Source organism: Eubalaena glacialis, chromosome 4 (genome assembly GCF_028564815.1).
Source record: "Eubalaena glacialis isolate mEubGla1 chromosome 4, mEubGla1.1.hap2.+ XY, whole genome shotgun sequence".
Taxonomy (NCBI): Eukaryota; Metazoa; Chordata; class Mammalia; order Artiodactyla; family Balaenidae; genus Eubalaena; species Eubalaena glacialis.
The window spans coordinates 178,033,929-178,052,834 of record NC_083719.1 but is presented as its reverse complement, the minus strand read 5'-3'; the positions used below and the strand labels follow the sequence as shown (position 1 = coordinate 178,052,834).

General features: G+C 49.3%; 2 protein-coding genes across 2 annotated transcripts; both read right to left on the bottom strand.

The window, feature by feature from the left end:
- Positions 1 to 60: 60 nt before the first annotated feature.
- IL27RA (interleukin 27 receptor subunit alpha) lies at positions 61 to 16,519 on the bottom strand. The gene is made up of 14 exons (XM_061188741.1): positions 16,248 to 16,519; positions 15,701 to 15,818; positions 12,251 to 12,408; positions 12,011 to 12,168; positions 10,356 to 10,515; positions 9,978 to 10,051; positions 6,828 to 7,011; positions 6,550 to 6,738; positions 4,552 to 4,653; positions 4,319 to 4,477; positions 1,662 to 1,787; positions 1,159 to 1,252; positions 880 to 973; positions 61 to 768 (listed from the first exon to the last, which is right to left on the bottom strand). Exons 1-14 carry the CDS (start codon positions 16,345 to 16,347, stop codon positions 517 to 519), a joined length of 1,968 nt encoding a protein of 655 aa, XP_061044724.1. The 5' UTR covers positions 16,348 to 16,519; the 3' UTR covers positions 61 to 516.
- Positions 16,520 to 17,252: 733 nt separating this feature from the next.
- Positions 17,253 to 18,696, bottom strand: RLN3 (relaxin 3). Its single transcript, XM_061188742.1, has 2 exons — positions 18,418 to 18,696; positions 17,253 to 17,482 (listed from the first exon to the last, which is right to left on the bottom strand). The coding sequence occupies exons 1-2, from the start codon at positions 18,686 to 18,688 to the stop codon at positions 17,253 to 17,255; spliced, it is 501 nt and encodes a 166-aa protein (XP_061044725.1). The 5' UTR covers positions 18,689 to 18,696.
- Between the last annotated feature and the right edge of the window lie 210 nt (positions 18,697 to 18,906).

Sequence of the window (18,906 nt, the reverse complement as noted above, 5' to 3'; positions counted from 1 at the left end):
ATGAATCAGTGAGAGTGTAGATACGGCTGCTGTAACAAAAAGACCTCAAGCTACAGTAGCTATCAAAACAGAAAGAATTTATTTCTCTGGGCACTTCTGATCCATGCAATCACTCAGGAACTCTGGTTCCTTTCCATTTCTTGCTCCACCTTCACCTTGGGTATGGCCAAAGCTGGATCACAGGGCACATCAATGCTCCAGCTCATGCGAAAGGGAAGGGAATGTGGAAGAGCCCCCATGCAGACCCACTGTAGGCACATGTCACCTCTGCTTATGTTCCACTCATAAGAACTCAGTCCATGGCTGCACCTAGCTGCAAGGGAGGCTGGGAGTGCACCCAACTACAGTTCTGTTATAGCAGCAGGACAGATTTGGGGAGGCAGCTGCCACTCTGGATTTTATATATTTTTCTTTGCTCCCTCATCCATCCGTATATTCCCTGTAGGGCCAGGCCCTTTGCTGTAGGGGTCCTTCAATCTCAGCTTTTCCTTGGCTGGGTGTCCTCAGGCAAGTGACTCAGCTTCTTTGAGCCTCAGTGTCTTCATCTGTCAAATGAGCACCCCTCTCCCCTCCTGGGGTTGGTTCAGTCCATAAACTGGAGCCTGGGGTGTGGCCCAGAAAGCCCAGCTCCTCGGGTGTGGGCAGGAAGTGTTTCTCATACCCAGTGGTACCTGGACTGGTACTCAGTGGTACCGTAATCGGTACCTGCTCTATTTCCTCCACTTCCAGGATGGGCGAGTCCCCAGGGGGCTGGGCCTGGGGCACCTCCTGGGAAGAGAAGAGGCTGAGATTCCTCCCCTCATACCCCCAATTCTCACCTACTCCCCACTGCCCGAGCTTTCCCCAATGCCCCAGAGGGCCCTGACAAGCCAAGCTCACCTTCATGTGGGGCAGGCTGAAATTACTGTTGGCAGGATCAGGAACCTTCTCCCAGACCCAGTGGGGTAGTACCTTGTGCCGCAGGTGGACGCACCTGGCAAGCAGGTAAGAGTCAGGGCAGGGAATCCAGGCGGCTAGACACCCATGCCCGGATTGTAGGGTCCAGGAACGTCACAGAGCCCTGAAGCATCATCCCCTTCCCACATCTCCCCCCAAGCTCAGCTAACACCCAGCTGCCCTCCCAACCTGGGCAGAGACCCATGTGTCTGACAGCCTCACCTTCCGGAGGTGGCTAGGCTCACGCCACAGCCCGTCAGGAGCAAACCCCATATGAGAAAGACAACTGGCAGAACTTTCCATTTCAGGGTGTTATCTGGAGGGAGGGGGGAGGGGCAGAAGAACATTTGGACAGAGGGAGGTGGGGAGGGGTCAGGTAAGGCTCATGGGTGGAGCTGGGAATGGGTAAGGGAGGTGGATAAAGGGGCGGGGCCTATGAATGGGTAGGGGCTAAGGGTGGGGGAAATCTTGGGGTGGGAGTGGGGCTTGTGAAAAGGTCAAGGTCAGGGATGGGGTGAGAGGGTCAGAGACACACATTGCTTGATAATCCACAGCAGTATTTAGCAGCATCAAAATGCACCATCAACATCCCGAAGTCTAAATGTTGTCCACCCCCTTAAGCTCAGTAATGATTATATAACCCCCTCCAGTAATGATTATATAACCCCTTCCAATGCCCCCCTCTCCGGGCCCCCTCCCATGGCAGTCCTGCCCCAGGCCCGTACCTGGTAGGTGAAAGCGGAGGCTTGGACCCGGTGGGCCCTGTCCTGCGATGGTGGACGCGGTCACCCACAGCTCACAGGTACCCCAGTGAAGGTCAGGCAGGGTGATGGTCCGGGTGCTGCCACTCACTGAAGGACACACCCAGAGCGGTTGGGGAGGCAGTCAAGTCCCATCTCAGGACCTTTGCACGTGCCATGCTGTCTGTAACACTCTCCCCCAGATATCCACATGGCTCCCTCCTCATCTCCTTCAGCTCTTTGCTGCAAGGTCACCTTCTCAGTGAGGCCTTCCCTGACCGCCCCCGCCCCGCGATTAAAATAGCACCTGCTTCACCACTCATCTTCCTTGCTTTATTCTCTATCCACCACTTATCACCATCTGACACACTGCTTAGACATTATTTACTTTGTCTATACCTGCATGTCCCCCATTAGAAAGCTAGCTCCACGGGGGCCATATTCCCAGCACCTGGATCAGTGCCTACACATAGAAAGCACTCAAAAATGATATACAGGGGACTTACCTGGTGGCACAGTGGTTAAGAATCCGCCTGCCAACGCAGGGGACACGGGTTCAAGCCCTGGTCCGGGAAGATCCCACATGCCGTGGAGCAACTAAGCCTGTGCGCCACAACTACTGAGCCTGCACGCCTAGAGCCCATGCTCCGCAACAAGAGAAGCCACCACAATGAGAAGCCCACGCACCGCAACAAAGAGTAGCTCCCGCTCGCCGCAACTAGAGAAAGCCCACGCGCAGCAACAAAGACCCAACGAAACCAAAAAAAAAAAAAATGATATACAGTTGACCTTTGAACAATGCAGAGGTTAGGGGTGCCGACCCTCCACTCCTTTAAAAATCTAAGTACAGTATAATTTATAGTCCACCCTCCTTATCTGTGGTTCCTCTGTATTCCCAGTTCCACATTTGCAGATTCAACCAAACGCAGATAGTACTGTACTATTTACTACTGATAAAAACCATGTATAACTGGACCTGCGCAGTTCAAACCTGTGTTGTTCAAGGGTCAACTGTATATCTGAATAAATAAAAGGATGCATGAGTATCATATCCCTCACCTGCACAGAATCCAGTGAAGGGAAATTCACCCCAGACGAGGGGAATACATTTGCACCTCCCGGAATTGTTTTTGTTTACTTTTTAACTGAATTGCCCTTTTTGGTTTTTAAGCCAAGAGAGGAAGCAGCTTTTTGGTTCGTTTTAGGATTACAGTAGACATGAATACGAATCAAGATATACTGCCATAGAAAGATGTCCAAGTTAAATCATCAGGTGAGAAAAAGAAAGTTGCAAAACATCACGTTCATAAGCTTCAGGGGCCTATAACGTAGTCCTCTTTTAATAATAGGTACATGTACACATAAATATATATGATTTTTAACCTAATGATATCTATATACTTGTGCAAGGTGCAATCATGGTGAAGTATCTATGTTAAAAAAAACATAGGCTTTATCGGTTAGAGACAAATGCTGAAGTACCAAATTATTTAGGGGTGAAATGATGCCAAAGGCACTAGAAAAAAAAAAAGGTGTGGGGATAAATTGAAACAAGATTGATAAAATGCAGAAAACCATTGAAACTGAATGGTGGGTACACAAGGATTTGTTATACTATTTTTCCGACTTTTGTTTGTGCTTGAAATTTTCTATAATAAAAAAGTTTAAAATTTTCAAAAAACACAACTCCTATCTCTATGTTAACGTACACATGGCAAAATATGGAAGCTGCATTGTCAGTATCAGTGAAATGATAAGAATGACGATATACTTGAGTATACGTCTTTAATGTGTCGGTTTTTAAAACAAGAACATAACTTTGGTAATTAGAAAAAAAGGGTATTTTGAATTTTTATTATTTTTTTGCTTTTTCTTTTTATTGTACCTATATGAGATGATGGTAGTTAACTAAACTTATGGGAATCGTTTCACAATATAGGTAAGCCAAACCGTTACACTGTATACCTTAAACTTACACGGTGATGTTGTCAATTACATCTCAATAAAACTGGAGTGGAAAGGGTAAAAAAGATATTTTAAAAAGGAATTTGTGCTCAGAGGAATAATTTAGCCTACACCCAAAGGTATGAAAAAGAAATACAAGTCATCTTTAGGAACTTCCCTGGTAGTCCAGTGGCTAAGACCCAATGCAGGGGACCTGGGTTCAATCCCTGGTCAGGGAACTAGATCCCACATGCCGCAACTAAGACCCGACGGAGCCAAATAAATAAATAAATAAATTTTAAAAATCATATGTAATCCTACAGTCCCTATTGACATTGTGGGGGAGTTTCTTTTCATATTTGTGCCTCTGCTTCGCTCAGTGCTGGGTTTATTTTACAAAAATGGAACCATCCCACAAAGTTTTACAACCCTTTTATCTTTTTCACTTAATAAAATATGACAGGCATCTTTCAATGTCAATAAATATAGATCGGAGTCTTCATTTTTAATGGCCAAATGACAGTCTATTACACTGATAGCCACCTGGGTTATCATCCGCTAGGGAACCCGTGATAGCGTGTGTTCTCCCAGGGGCTGAGAGGGAGCCAAAGGGGCCCATCTGGGGGTAAGGGGAGGGGCAGACTGATGGGTGGGTCTTGTGGGGCCTGGGAGCAGGGGCAGGAGGCAGTGGAGCTCACCATTCATGCAGACAGAAGGCCTGGTCCCACTCTGTGCACACAGGGTGTAGTGGGTGAGATGGCCCCGAAGTTGGTGCCTTGGGACCTCTCCCCACGCTACAGCAGGGGTCCCTGGGGGGGCATCCTGGAGTCGCCAAAGCATTGGCCCTGCCAGGGGTACTGGTGAGAGAAAGTCAGCGGGTCAAGTTCTGCCAGGGTTCCAGGACCCTCAATCCTCCAGCCCCACCACTTACCTAGTTCCTCTCTGAACTTCCAGACTGAGGGGGCAGGGGCCAAGCCCCAAGGAGAGACTGCTGTCACCGTGATTTGGTAGGGGACCCCTCCTTCGAAATCCCCTGAGGGGGGGAGGAGCAAAGACCAGTTAGAGTTGGCTCCCCTCCCCGACTCATTTCTTATTTTGTAGGCATCTTCATTTGTGTCCCCAGAAGGACACCTTGATATAAGAATTTGAATAAATGTAATTTATCTGGGAGGCAACCCCAGAAAACACCAATAGGGCAGTGGGGAAGTGAAGCAGGGAAGGAAAGTCACCCAGTAAATTATGTGTTAAGAGAACAAGTTCCCAACATGGCCAACCAAGGCTCAGTCCCGCTGGCGAACTCTGTGTGGCAGCAGAGAGCACAATCCTGAGCACCATCCCTCCCGAGGAGGGTGGGAGCTGGGGTATTTATCCATCAACCATTATCAGTCATTGGTAGAGGGCTGCATCTGAGGGACCTTGATTCCCCGGCACTTCCAGCTGTCCAGGCAGGCAAAATGCTTCAGATCAGAAAAAGCCCTCAGGCCAGGAATGCAGGTGCCAGAGGCTGGGAGATAATCAAATGCTGGACTATGAGTGGGACCCTGACACCAGCCATCACAGTAAGTAAGGCTCCTGAAATCCCTTCTCAAAACCTAATGCTGCCATATGGCCTTCCCCAACTGGGAATTTTCCAGAATTGGGGCTCCTCTTCTTTTGTCCATATATACTTATGGGTCTTGGGACTCTGTCCTAAATCTCTCACTCAACACCTTCTCATGCTCTCCCAAGTTCTTTACACCAAGGACAGACTCCCCAGTGTTAAATCTCAGCCTAGAACTTATTGCTAGACCTGAGACTTGAGTATCTGATAGTCCCATGGACAATTCCACTTGGATGAGCACATCAGGTGCAACATATCCAAATGGGTCCCCAAAATTCTGCTCTAAGACTCCCCAACAAGAATCTGCCTGCTTCTCTCCTTTCCTTGGTCCCCACCTGGTCCAGTCCCCACCATGTCCCACCTGGACATACACAGTCCCTTCTCCCGGGTCTCTTACCTCCAACCCTTGCCCTCCCAGTCTGTTCCTCCCACAGCAGCCAGGGGGCGCCTGTAAGCACCCGAGTCAGGACATGTCCTTCCTCTGCTCAGAACCCTCTGGGGCACCCACCTGACTCAGAGCAAAAGCCAAAGTTCCCCCCATGACCCACAAGGCTTTGCACACTCTGCCCCATCACCTCCCTGCCCTCACCTCCTCCCACTTTCCCCCTTGCTCGTTCCACTCCAGCCACGCTGGCCTCCTCACTGCTGCTCTAACACATCAGGCACAATCCTGCCTCAGGGCCTTTGCACTGTTTGTTCCTTCTTGCTTTTCCCTTAGACATCCTCATGGCTCTCTGTCTCGCCTCCTTCAGGTCTTAGTTCAAATGCCATTTTCCCAGAGAGGCCTTTTCTAAGTTTTTTTTTCTGAAATAGCTATCCTCCCTCCTCTCCCTTACCCCGATTTACTTTGCCCCAATTACATTACAGATGTACTTGTTTTTTGTTTCATTGGGTGCCTGCCCTACAAGATGAGGATGGAGATGTTGGTGGGGATGAGGGTGGGGATGCTGCTGAGAGGAGAGTAGGGTGATGGTTCAGGGTTTAGCTTCAGGAGCCTATGTGGTTCAAATCCTGGTTCTACCACATACTTGCTGTATGGCCTCAGGTGAGTTGCTTAACCTCTCTGGGCCTTTTTCTTTATCTGTATGATAATAGCAGAAACCTACTTTATAAGGAAGTTTGAATTATTTAATGCTTATGGTAAATGCCAATACACATCAGCTGCCATCACTGTGTACCAGTGTCTAGAACATGGCCTGGCACACAGTAGGTAGCCAATGAATATTTCTTGCATGAATTAATGATACTTGAACACTCTCTTCTGCAAATCCAGCCATCAGTCTGCTCTCCAACAGCTGAAATGGGAACGCAGGTGCCCTGGGGCCTCACCTGGCAACACAGCACTGAGGTTTCCAGGAGGAAGCCAAACCCAGTTGAGATCCCCCAGGGGGTCACCATCTCGAGCCCAGTCTACCACATGCTCCTGCAGCTCCCCGGACCCTTGCTGCCAAGTCACCAGCAGATCCGAGCTTGCAGGGATGATGCTGACCACCACGCCATGAGGGGCAAAGTCTGGACCTAGAGGATGAGGAGGAGAAATCTCAGCTGTCCACTCGGGAAGTCCCCTCTTGCAGGGCATTGCTCAGAGGAAGCTCACAGCCTCTTACCCAAGCAGGCCAAAGAGAGGTTGGTAGGAGGCTCCCAGCTTGTGGCGTTGATGGCGGACACCCCAGCCCACTCCGCTTGAGTGGGGATGGAGAAGTTGCAGCATGGGGTCTCCTCCTGGATCACCTCCTGATCTTTAATCTGGAACCAGACTCTGTAGCTCACCTGCACGCAGCGCCCCGAGGCCTGAGGGATGAGGGGAAGAAGCGGTTAATGTCTCCCATTTATCAGGCACATACTGTGCTTCTCAGTGAGGTCACCTGACAAACCAGTCTGTGAAATATTTTTGTTTCACTCTAAGATGAAAAAACCGAGTCTCAAGAGTGGCTCAGTGGCAGAGATGGGATTAGAATACAGCTCCTGGGCCAGAACTAGGGTGAGGTGAGTGAGGCACTCACCTTGGCGGCAAAACAAGAGAAGATACCAAAAATCCAATCAAGATAAATTATATTTTAATGCAATATTTAAAAAAAAATTTTTTTATTGAAGTATAGTTGAATTACAGTGTTGTGTTAATTACTGCTGTACAGCAAAGTGACTCAGTTATACATATGTATACATTCTTTTCCATATTCTTTTCCATTATGGTTTATCCAAGGTATTGAATATAGTTCCCTGTGCTATACAGTAGGACCCTGTTGTATGCAATATTTTAATCAATCAAAATTAATGCAGGGATTTCCCTGGCGGTCCAATGGTTAAGTCTCCGTGCTTCCAATGCAGGGGGCGTGGGTTTGATCCCTGGTCGGGGAACTAAGATCCCACATGCGGCTCGGCGCGGTCAAATAAATTTTTTTTTAATTAAAAAAAATTAATGCAAAAAAGAAAAACCATGACAAATTATCAAGATTTTAACTAAAGACAGGATCTGACCATGCACTTATATGACCCTGTCTTCCCTCACCTTACCTTAGTCTGTCGTGTGCAGTTCTTAGGGACTGCAAAATTCCCACTGTTGTATAGAGGAGTAATTACGCGTAGCAAAGAGGATAGTACCCTCCAGAGTGCTTTGGGGAAACTTGTGAGAATATTTGGTTGCCTCAATGATTGGTATATGATGGGCAAGAGCCAGGGACACTACCCTCTCCTAGAAACAAAAAAATTGTCCCACGTCCCTTGTGACTTTTGAAGGTCATCCCAACTGGAAACTTCTGTAGATGAAAAACCTGTCTAATAATTTTAACTGATCCTAGAACCAAACACATTTTGATATATAAATACAAAACCTTTTGGGACCTGGTTTTAACATTCACTGAATTTTAAAATATTCTGAACATATGGGGACTTTCTAAGCACTTTTTATTATCTATTTCCAGCACAATCTGTGTTCTGATCAGAGAATTTTTCAATGTGCCCAGCATCACCTCATCCCTTTGAAGTCCTTGGAAACCAGCTCAATAGCCTAGCATGTGGATGATTTTGGTAAATGTCCTGTTTGCATATGGAAAGAATGCATGTTCTGACGTTTCCTATGTGAGTCCATTAGGTTGTTTGTTATTCATATGTTCAGATTCTCTGGATCTTGACTTGTTTTTCCATCTGCTTGTTACGAAATTACTTAGAGGGGTATGTTAAAATCTCCCACGACGGTTGTGGATTCATAGAGTTCTCCTTGTAGTTCTGTCAATTTTTACTTTATGTATTTTAAAGCCATGTTATGAGGTACATACAGATTTAGTATTCATATCATACTGGTGAACTGAATATTTTGCCATTATGTAGTAGCCATATTTCCCCTTTATTTTCTACTGAATATTACAATACACTGTACACTGTATGTTATAATACAATACACTGTATTATACACATTTTAAAATATATGTATATATGGGTTATATTAGCTATGTATTTCATTTCAGTATAGTAAGGGGGCATTACAAAGTATGTGTTACAAAATAGAGGCACAAGGGACTTCCCTGGCAGTCCAGTGGTTAAGACTCTGCCCTTCCAATGCAGGGGACACAGGTTTGATCCCTGGTTGGGGAACTAAGATCCCACATGCCGTGCAGCATGGCCAAAAAAGTAAGAAAAAAAATGAATTAAAAAAAAATAAAATAGAGGCACTGAAACTGTGAATTAAGGTTTGAAAGCCAAAGAACCTCAGCTCTGCCACTTAGCTGTTGTTTGGTTTGGGGTAGCCTCTCTATGTCTCATCTTCTCATCTGTAAAGTAAGTTAATGTAAATAAGTGTTGTAGGCGAGGACCTGGCACATAGTAAGAGCTCTGTAAGTATTATGCATGGTTAAAGTTAGTGATATTAGATTGTGTGGCCCAAGAAAGTATGAGCCCTGTTGTTTTGTTTCTTGCCATATTTACTGTGAGCCAAGGCCTTGCAATGTCTGGAACACGGTAGGTGCTCAGCAGATTTGCATCAGTGAGGACTGTTTCACTCTTGTCTGTCATCTCACAATGCCCTTTAATACTAGCATCAAAGCCCTTAGCATATTCTGCTATATTTTGTGGAGCTGAGCCTAGTCTTGCTTCTAAATCTTTGCACCTGGTGTCCCCCCTGACTGGAACACTTGTACCCATCTTCATGTCTCAGCTCAGATCTCCTAGATTCAGCCAACATTGGTGGAGTCTTTCTCTGCACCCAGCACTATGCCAGGACCTCTCTGAGCATCCCCTCCTTGAAGCCCTGAAGCAACCTCAAGAGGGCAGCATAGTAACCTTTGTCTTGTTTACATCATTGTTTCTGGGGGGTTTTTTGGTTTGGTTTGGTTTTTTTTGTTTTTTGTTTTCTTGGTTTTTTTTTTTTTGCCCCACTGCTCAGCTTGCAGGATCTTCGTTCCCAACCAGGGACTGAACCCAGGCCCTCGGCAGTGAAAGCCCAGAGTCCTAACCATAGGACCACCAGGGAATTCCCTACATCATTGTTTTTTGGGTTTTTAATATTTATTTTTTATTTGGCTGTGTTGGGTCTTAGTTGCGGCATGCAGGATCTTCGTTGTGGCATGAGGAATCTTTTAGTTGCAGCATGTGGGATCTTTAGCTGCAGCATGTGGGATCTAGTTCCCTAACCAGGGATCAAACCCAGGCCCCCCTGCATTGGGAGTGCGGAGCCTTAGCCACTGGACCACCAGGGAAGTCCTCTACATCACTGTTATTTGGGGTTTCCTGACATGTGCAGAGACATGGTCCTCACAACTCACCTTCCACAGAAGCAGGGGTTCCTGTCCGCCTGGTGCCCCACAGATGTTCCCTGATATCCACACATCTTTTGGCGCTGGCAAGGATGAAAAAAGGAGAGACCATGTGACTAACTTCTAGCCAATGAGATATGAGATGAAAGATACGTGCAACTTTGGGGTTGTGCTCTTAAAGTGCAAGGGCAGGCTCCCCGACTCCTGGGGTCCCACTGCGCTGGAGTTGTCTTCAATTTTTTTTTGCTGTGTGAGCTTGGGAAAGTTGCTTAACCTCTCTGAGGTTCAGCTTTCCCAACTATAAAATATGACAAATGAGAATGGCATGATTGGCCAGACTTCCAGGAGAGGGGCTGAGGGTGTAGGGGTAAGCCCAGAGATCCTCACCAGAGGGTGGTGTCTGGAAGGACAGAATGGGGCTCCACTCGCTCCACAGATCCTCTTCTTCTTCCACTTGACAGCGGCCAGATACCTCATAGCCAGTGGCTAGCTCCAGGTCCTGGATATCAACAGGGGTCAGGGGTATGGATTTCACTCCTGGTTCCAGCTGGGGGAGAGACAGGGGAGAGTGATGAGGCTGAAGATTGAATTGAAAGTACTTGGCCTTATATGTCAATAGGATGACCAGTACTGTCCTGCTTTGCCTGGGATCAAGTGGGTTCGTAGGACACAGGGCTTTTGGTTTTAAAATTGGGACAATCCCTGGAAAAAAGAGACAAGTTGATTATCCTCTGTGCCAGGTATAGCAGTAGGTGGTAAATTCTATTATTAATATTATTCTCATTTTACAGATGAGGAAAACTGAGGCCAAGAGAGGGGAAGTGACATACCCAAGGTCACATAGCTGGTGAGTTCTGGAGCTGAGATTCATACCCAGGCAGTTAGATTGCGAAGTTTGCATCTTAGCATTGCTCTGAATTGCATGAATATTCACAGTGACAACAACTCTGCTCTATATTGTAGTGTTTTGCATGAAAAGCTGTGACTGAGACAGTGGGTTATCCCCAATATCCATTCTCTCCTTCTTCCTTTGGAAATAGAACCCTTGAGTATCTATCGGGGAACATGTGTGTCAAGAATAAAGACTACATTTCCCAGTCTCCCTTGCAATCAGGTGAGACCATGTGACTAAGTTCTGGCCAATGAGATATGAGATGAAAGATACTTGCAACTTCGGTGCTGTGCTCTTAAAGTGCATGGGCAGGCTCCCCAACTCCTGGGGTCCCATTGCACTGGAGTTGTCTTCCATTTTTTTTGCTGCGTGAACTTGGGAAAGTTGTTTAACCTCTCTGAGGTTCAGCTTCCCCAACTATAAAATAGAGATCTTAAAAGCATCTACTATCTAGGGAGGTTGGGGGTACTCATCAAGATAATCCATGCAGATTGCTTAGCTTGGGCCCTGATGCGTGGCAGGTGCTCAGAAATGTGAGCTGCTTTTATTACTTTTGAGTGTTTACTGAAAACCAGGCTCTGTTCCTCATCTGTAAAATAGGTAGGCATAAAACACATCTACCTCAAAGAGTTCTTGTAAGGATTCAATAGACAGCTTAGAACAGTGTCTGGCACACAGTAGATGCTAAGTGTCTGTTGTTAACCTCTTATTTTAAGGTTAATGTAAGCTATTTGAGGATTTTTATTCATTCACAAAAATGTTAGAGGAAGTTTACTGAGTTTCTCAAAAATTCCAAGTGGAAGGAATTCCCTGGAGGTCCAGTGGTTAGGACTCCTTGCTTTCACTACCGAGGGCCCAGGTTCAATCCCTGGTTGAGGAACTAAGATCCTGCAACCACAACCTTGCAGCGTGGCCAAAAAAAAAAAAAAAAATCCAAGTGGAATTTGGATTGGGACTGCATGGAATTTATAGATTATCTTGGGGGAACATTTTTTAGCTGAACAAGATGCATGTACAGGCCTTCTGTGAGGAATGTGGACAGACTCCAGGGCCAGCTGAGGAATGAGCTCTGAGCTAGGTGTCTGATTTGGGAATGATGTCCCGGGCCCCGCCCAGAGTAGGGTGGGGGAAAAGGGTCCCTGACACTCACCAGCGTCCAGGCCATCTCCTGGCATCTTCGGTAGTAGAACTGGCAGACCAAGACCTTATGGGGTGGCCACACAGGAGGGGCCCATTGGACAGTGGCCTCTAGGGGGTCATCCTCTGAGAAGTCCACATCAGGGTACAGCTGGGGGGCATCCGGCTTCACTGAGGAAGGGGAGGTGCACTGAGCCAGGGCCTCCAGGACCACCCACCCCACACAGAGCAAACCCCCACTCCCGCCTGTTACTTCGGGTTTCGAGGTTCACGAAGACTGGGGACCAGAGAGGTTGGCCTGCCTTGGCCACCCAGACAAGGAGTTCGTCAGACGTGGTAAGCTGTTCCCGTGGAATGGTCACCCAGCTCTGCCCAGTGGGCACTGCCACAGTCCAGGTTTTGTTGGAATGGCTGTGAGGAGAGATGCGAGAATCGGGGCAGCATACAGTGGGCTGGGCCCAGAGCCGTAATGATAACATATTTTCTGCCTGGGTTCAAATCCCAGTTCTCCTGCTTCAGAGCTGTGTGACCTTGAGCAAGCAACTTAACTTCTCTGTGCCTCAGTTTCCTCATCTACAAAGCGAGGGTGATAAAACTGCCTCCTGAGGGACTTCCCTGGTGGTCCAGTGGTTCAGACTCGGTGCTCCCAATGACCATGGTTCGATCCCTGGTTAGGGAACTAGATCCCGCACGCCCCAACGAAGATCAGTGTGCCGCAACTAAGACCCGGCACAGCCAAATAAATAAAGAAACAAATAAATAAATGTGTTTGTTTAAAAGTGCCTGCTGAAAGGGCTGAATAGGGGAGGGGAACAATGAGATGAGAAATGGACTGCATTTAGAACAGCAAGTGTCAGGGGCACAATACATGGTATATGAGCATTGGTTACTTTATTTACTGAGCACCTATTACATATACGCACATTTACTTCTATGCAACTGTTCAGTCAGCAAATATATATTTCTGTTGTAGAAGCTGGGAATAAGATTATGACCAAAGCAGGCAAGGACCCACTATCAGGAGCTAGTGTTCCAGTGGGGGAGGCAAATGAGAAACTCATAAATATATAACTGATGGTGGTGTAAGCGATATAAAGAACAATAAAGCAGGGTGAGGAGGATTCAGTGTGATGATGGGATGAAAAGTGACAGTGCTATTTTAGGAAAGGTGGTCAGGAAAGCTCTCTGATGAGACATTTGAATGAAGGCCTGAAGGATGTGGTGCGGAGCCACGCAATACCTGGGGAAGAGCATTTTAGGAAGAGGGAGCAGCTGGTGCAAAGCTCCTGAGGCCAAACTGTGCCTGGTGTTTTACGAAGAACAGCGAGGAGGAGGCTTGTACTCTGGAGTAGAGTGAGTGAGCGAGAAAGTGGGAGGAGGTGAAGGCAGGGAGGTGACAGGCAAATTATACAGGGCCTGATGGGCTGCAGGAAGGATTTCGGCTTTTACCCTGAGTGAGGTGGGAGCCCTGGAGGTCTGTGAGCTGGGGAGGGACATGCCCTGATTCAGAAGTTCACAGGTGCGGGACTTCCCTGGTGGTCCAGTGGTTAAGAATCCACCTGCCGATGCAGGGGACAGGGGTTCGAGCCCTGGTCCGGTAAGATCTCACATGCTCCGCGGAGCAACTAAGCCCGCGAGCCACGACTACTGAGCCTGTGTGCCACAACTACTGAATACTGCGCGCCTAGAGCCCGTGCTCCGCACCAAGAGAAGCCACCGCGATGAGAAGCCCACGCACCGCAAAGAAGAGTAGCCCCCAATCGCCACAACTAGAGAAAGCCCGCGCACAGCAATGAAGACCCAACGCAGCCAAAAATAAAATAAATAAATAAATAAATTAATTTAAAAAAAAGAAGACTCCGTGCTCCCAATGTAGGGAGCCCGGGTTCGATCCCTGGTCAGGGAACTAGATCCCGCATGCTGCAACGAAGATCCCACATGCTGCAACTAAAACCCAGAACAGCCAAATAAATAAATAAATAAATATTAAAAAATAAATAAAACAGAAGTTCACAGGTGTCCTCTGGATGCTGTGGTGGAGAACAGACTGTGGGGCTAAGGGTGGAAACCGAGTCCAGGGAGGAGGTGACCACACGGTCCAGGCCAGCGATGATGGGGACTGGACTATGGTGGGGGCTGAGGAAGTGAGGTGTGCCAGATTCTGGATAATGTAGAAGGTAGAGCTGGCAAGGCCTGCTGATGGATCAGATGTGGGTGACAGAGAGAGAGAGAGAAAGGAGTTGAGGACATCCCAAAGGGTTGGATTTCAAAGGTTCAAATCAAGGCCTTCAGAAAAAAACAACAAAAACACGTGTTATGTTATGTTGCTGGTAGGAACATAAAATGGTGTAGCTGTTGCGGAAAACAGTTAGGTGGTTCCTCAAAAAGTTAAACACAGAACTGCCATATGACCCAGCAATTTTACTCCTAGGCATATACCCCAAAGAACTGAAAACAGGGACTCAAAAACTTGGACACATTATGTTCAAAGCAGTGCTAGTCACGATCGCCCAATTGCAATTGCCCAATGGTGGAAACAACCCAAATGTCCATCAACAGATGAGTGGATGAACATAGTATATCCATACAGTGGAATATTGTTCAGCCACAAAAAGGAATGAAGTTCTGATTCGCTACGACATAAATGAACCTGAAAAACATGCTAAGTGAAAGAAGCCAGATACAAAAGACCACATGCCATATGATTCCATTTATGTGAAGTGTCCAGAACAGGCAAATTCAGAGACAGAAAGTAGATTAGTAGTTGCCAGGGGATAGGGAGTGACTGCTGCTGGGGATGGAACTTCCTTTTGGGGTGATGAACATGTTTTGGAACTAGATAGAGGCACTGGTCGCACAACGTTGTGAATGTACTCAATGCCACTGAACTGTTCACTTGCAAACGGTTAATTTCATGTTATGTGAATTTCACCTCGTTAAGAAAATGGGGAAGACCTTCTCTTACTCCCTCATCCTCTACCAATTAAACCCCTAGACCCCCCCCTTCCGGACATGGATGGTGGTGATGGTTGCACAACAATGTGACTGTACTTAATTCCACTGAACACTTTAAAAAGGCTGAGAAAAAAAGGTGGTAAATTTTATGCATATTTTACCATCATTAAAAAAAAAAAAGACCAGCCTCCCATCCCAGTTCCCATCTTCAAATGTTCCTTTCCCTCTCCTCTCACTTAGCCAAATTTGAAATGAATTTGTGTTTCCAGGTGTGATTCATTGTGAAGCAAGATCAGTCACCCCCTCAGAATGTGGGCTCCACGAGGCTTTCTGTGTCGCTTTCACTGTTGCATCCCCAGCACCAGACCAAATGATCTTTTCATATGCTCGGAGAGATTAAGCTATTTGCCTAAGGTCACACAGCAATAAAAACAGCTTCTAATCATTAAGCATTTTCTTTCCCAAGTGCCTAACTCACTGAATTCTCAGAACCAGCCTTGAGAGGCAGGTTCCATTATTATCACTACTTGATACAGGAAGAAACAGAGGCTCAGAGAGGGAAAGTGACTGGTCCAGGGTAACACAGCAAGGAAATAAGGGAACCTGGAATTGAAGGGCTTGAGAGTGGGGCAGGGCTGGGGGGTGCGGGTGGGCAGGACTAATGGGTCCTCTCAACCTGAGAAGTCTAGAACCTGAGTGGTCACTCTTCCAAAGCCTCTGTTTCCCCAAATCACTCCATTGTACTCACTACTTCTGGCTCTGGAGGTACAGCGTGGAAGGGGCTCCCAGGTCCCCAAGAGGCTCCCATGAGCAGTTCAAGTCGCCCAAGGGTCCAAATCCATAGCACTGCAGTGGCCCAGGGCTGCCTGGAGAGGGAGGAGGGAGGGTCCGAAGGAAGGGGGTCAATTCCCCCAGCCGCCCTCCCACCCCAGAACTTGAACTCCCCCCTCCCCCGACAACTGTGGAGGGCGATCCAGGGTCCCTTACGGAAGTGAGCAGCAGGAAGGGGGCGCTGGGCACCGCTCCCCAGGCTTCGGGCATAACTCCTCCTCTCCCTCTACCAGCCACATCCTGTTACCACCCGAAGGGCCCTTTCCCCTACCACCCCCCAACCCCGGACCCTGGCTCCCACCTCGCTGCCGCCCATTCCCCAACTCCTCTCATCGCCCGGTCCCTGCCCCGGGGGGGAGCAGAGTGGCATCCGGACCTTTGTCATTCATTCCGCAAACTTGCGGTTCACCCTGGAGGATGTGCGCTTTTGCAGAGCGCCGACACGAGTTCGCTCCGTAACTCACCCTGGGGCCGAGTCCTGCAGAACAGCAGCATCAACAGGGGCAGCAGAACCAGCTTCGGCCGCGGCCGCGGCGGGAAGGGAGCGGCCCGGGTTCCCCGCATGGCGTCCCCGCGCCCTCAGTCCGGCCCGGCCCTGCCCGGCCCAGCGCTGCAGCGCGGCCCGCTTAGCTCTCGGGGTCCAGCGCCCGAGCAGCAACGGGAAGCGGAGCCAGCCCTCCCAGCCGCCTCCGCACCTTGCGCTTCGGCTCCCGCCCCTTAGCTGCGCCGGAAAGTCCCTCGCAGGGGCTGAGGAGGGGTAGTGGAGGGTGGGCGGCGCTGAGGCGTGGCCGAGATCCGCAGACACCTGCCCCTCCCTCCCCCCCCGCCCCCCCCGCCACACGCACACACAGGCTGCCGAGTCCTTTGGAACTTTTTATCTCTGGGGTTGGAGAAGGTTATGATCCGTTCCCCCCACTGAGCTTCCCACCCCAGGATATGAAGGGAACCCAGGGGTCCCTCCACCAACCCTGGGGTCCACAGCTCTAGAACCCCCAGCAGGCGAGGTCGGAGGGAGAGGGGCTGGCAGACAGGGGGAAGGGAGCGGGCAAAGGCTGGAATGGGGCGGCGGTATAATTGGGGCTGGCAAGGGGACAGTGGCCACAGTTGGGACAGGAGAGAGTGACAGTTTGGGTAAGGGTCTCAGTGTGGCCAGTTTGGGTAGAGTAGGGGCATCCATTGCCGCAGGAGACAGTATAGGCCAGGAAAGGCATGATATGGGCTGCGGAGAGGTCAGGGTCCCCATTTGGCCAGGTAGGGGCACAGCTTGCTCAGGGTCAGGATAGGCAGGCTGCTCAAAGGTCAGGGTTGGGTGGGGGGACTCTGGCCAAGTCCACAGTGCCTGACCTCTGAGACTCGCTGATGAATGAATGCATGAGGGGCCAGAAACAGGTGCCCAGCTGGACACCGGTTAGGTGGATGGCAGGGCTGGGGCGTTCACCCTGGTGCTCCCCGGCTGCCCAGTTCCCCTTCTAGCAGAGGCTGCTGATTTCACTCCTGCTGCACCCGCACTTGCAACAGTTGCTGGAGAGGCCAGCCAGGACATCGCGGCTGCCCCGCAGAGCCCCTGGGGTGCCCTGCCAGCCCGGTCGGCCTCCATAGAAGGCCTGGAGGGACTTTTTCAGGGCCAGCCACTCGCTGGAGGCCACTGCCTCATACAGCTCGCTGTCTGCATTGGAGTCTGCGTCTGGGAAGGCATCCCCTGCAAAAGATGAAAAGAGTTAGTGCTTGGGAATCTGTCGTACCCAGAGTCCGGGCTCCTGGCTGGTCCAGCTACTTCTCTGTTCTTGTGACTCAGCCTCGTGATTAAAGATTTTGATTCCACTCAGGCCTGGGTTCCCGCTTTGATGGGCAGCTTACTCAACCTCATTGAGCTTGACTTTCCTCTTCTGTCGTATCTTTTCCCCTACTATTTATTTACTGAGGACCTGATGGTTAAGAACATGTGTTTGGGAGCTGAACTGACTGAGCACCAATCCCGTTATCATCTCTCAGCTTCCGTTTCCTTGTCAGCAAAACGGGGATAGTAATAACTCCTACCTTCTAGGGTTTTATGCAGAGTAGATGATTTAATTAATACCCATTTAAAAAAAAAAAACCTTAGAATAGTGTCTGGCACATGGTAGGCACTCAACTTTGTCCTAATCTGTTTTCACTCAATTTTGCCGCTTAACAAACCTGCAAGATACAGGGGCTGTGCCTCCCTTTTGCAGATAAAGAGGATCAGGGAAGGAAAGCAACTTGGTAGGAGGGTCACCTACTAGGTGGCAAATCTAGCCTTGTACTCACCACACCCCTCACACTCCCTTCCCTGAAGGCTTGGAAAGCACTTTAGTTTCGGCTTCTGAAAGGCACTTCCCAGTGTTGTGCAAAGAGCAGCCTTGCCTAACGCAGGGCACGGGGCTCCCAAGTAGCAGCAGACTTTTAGCTGGTGTAGATGGCTTGCTGCCTCTCCCTCATCCGGCTCCCCCAGCCTTGACACAGCTTTGAGGGCCTGGCCCATCTCCCCAGCTGCATGTGGTGGAGGAGGGACTCTCCTGCCCCAGCCCCTCATCTCACCTCCGTCCCTGGCTCCTTGGACCCATCTTGTGTCCTGTCAATGCCCCTAACACACACACAGCACCTCCCCAGCCTCACCCATAGCTTCATAGGCCAGGATGTCTGACCGCCTCCACCGGAAGCCCCCGCAGGTGAAGATGACTGCTCGGATGAATTCACGGCCGCAAAGCTTCACTCCGTAGGGTGCTGCCTGGGCCTCGGTCCACAGCTCCCCAGCCAGCACCCCCATGGCCAGCAGCAGCAGCGGCGGACGTCTGGCCATGCTGTACAGGGCTGCCTGAGATGTGAGGGGTGGCACAGCAAGGCAGCTTCCTGTGGTTGGTGCCTCCACCGCCTCCTGGCCCCCCATTTATACATCTTAGCCCCCCCCGCCTGTCGTGGAGGAGCGAAGTGACCTCCTTTATCTCCACCAGCAGAGAGGAGGCAGGCAAGCGGCCCCCTCCACCCCTCCAGCACTGACCTTTCCCGTTTCCCAGACCAAGCGATAACCTTTCTCCAGGGATGGGGTGACGTGGTCCAGCTCATCTTCAACAGAGAGAGGTGAGAAGGCCTCCACTTAGCAGAGAC

Bases quoted from the DNA above. Each gene is read 5' to 3' on its own strand.
- IL27RA (XM_061188741.1), bottom strand. From the start codon at position 16,347: ATGCGGGGAACCCGGGCCGCTCCCTTCCCGCCGCGGCCGCGGCCGAAG. The intron at 10,516-12,010 runs GTGAGTGTCAGG...TCTCTCCCCCAG, and splicing joins AGGAGATGGCCTGGACGCTG to CTGGAACCAGGAGTGAAATC. The intron at 4,478-4,551 runs GTAAGTGGTGGG...TTCTCTCACCAG, and splicing joins GAAGTTCAGAGAGGAACTAG to TACCCCTGGCAGGGCCAATG.
- RLN3 (XM_061188742.1), bottom strand. From the start codon at position 18,688: ATGGGGGGCCAGGAGGCGGTGGAGGCACCAACCACAGGAAGCTGCCTT. The intron at 17,483-18,417 runs GTGAGGCTGGGG...CATCTTTTGCAG, and splicing joins CCTGGCCTATGAAGCTATGG to GGGATGCCTTCCCAGACGCA.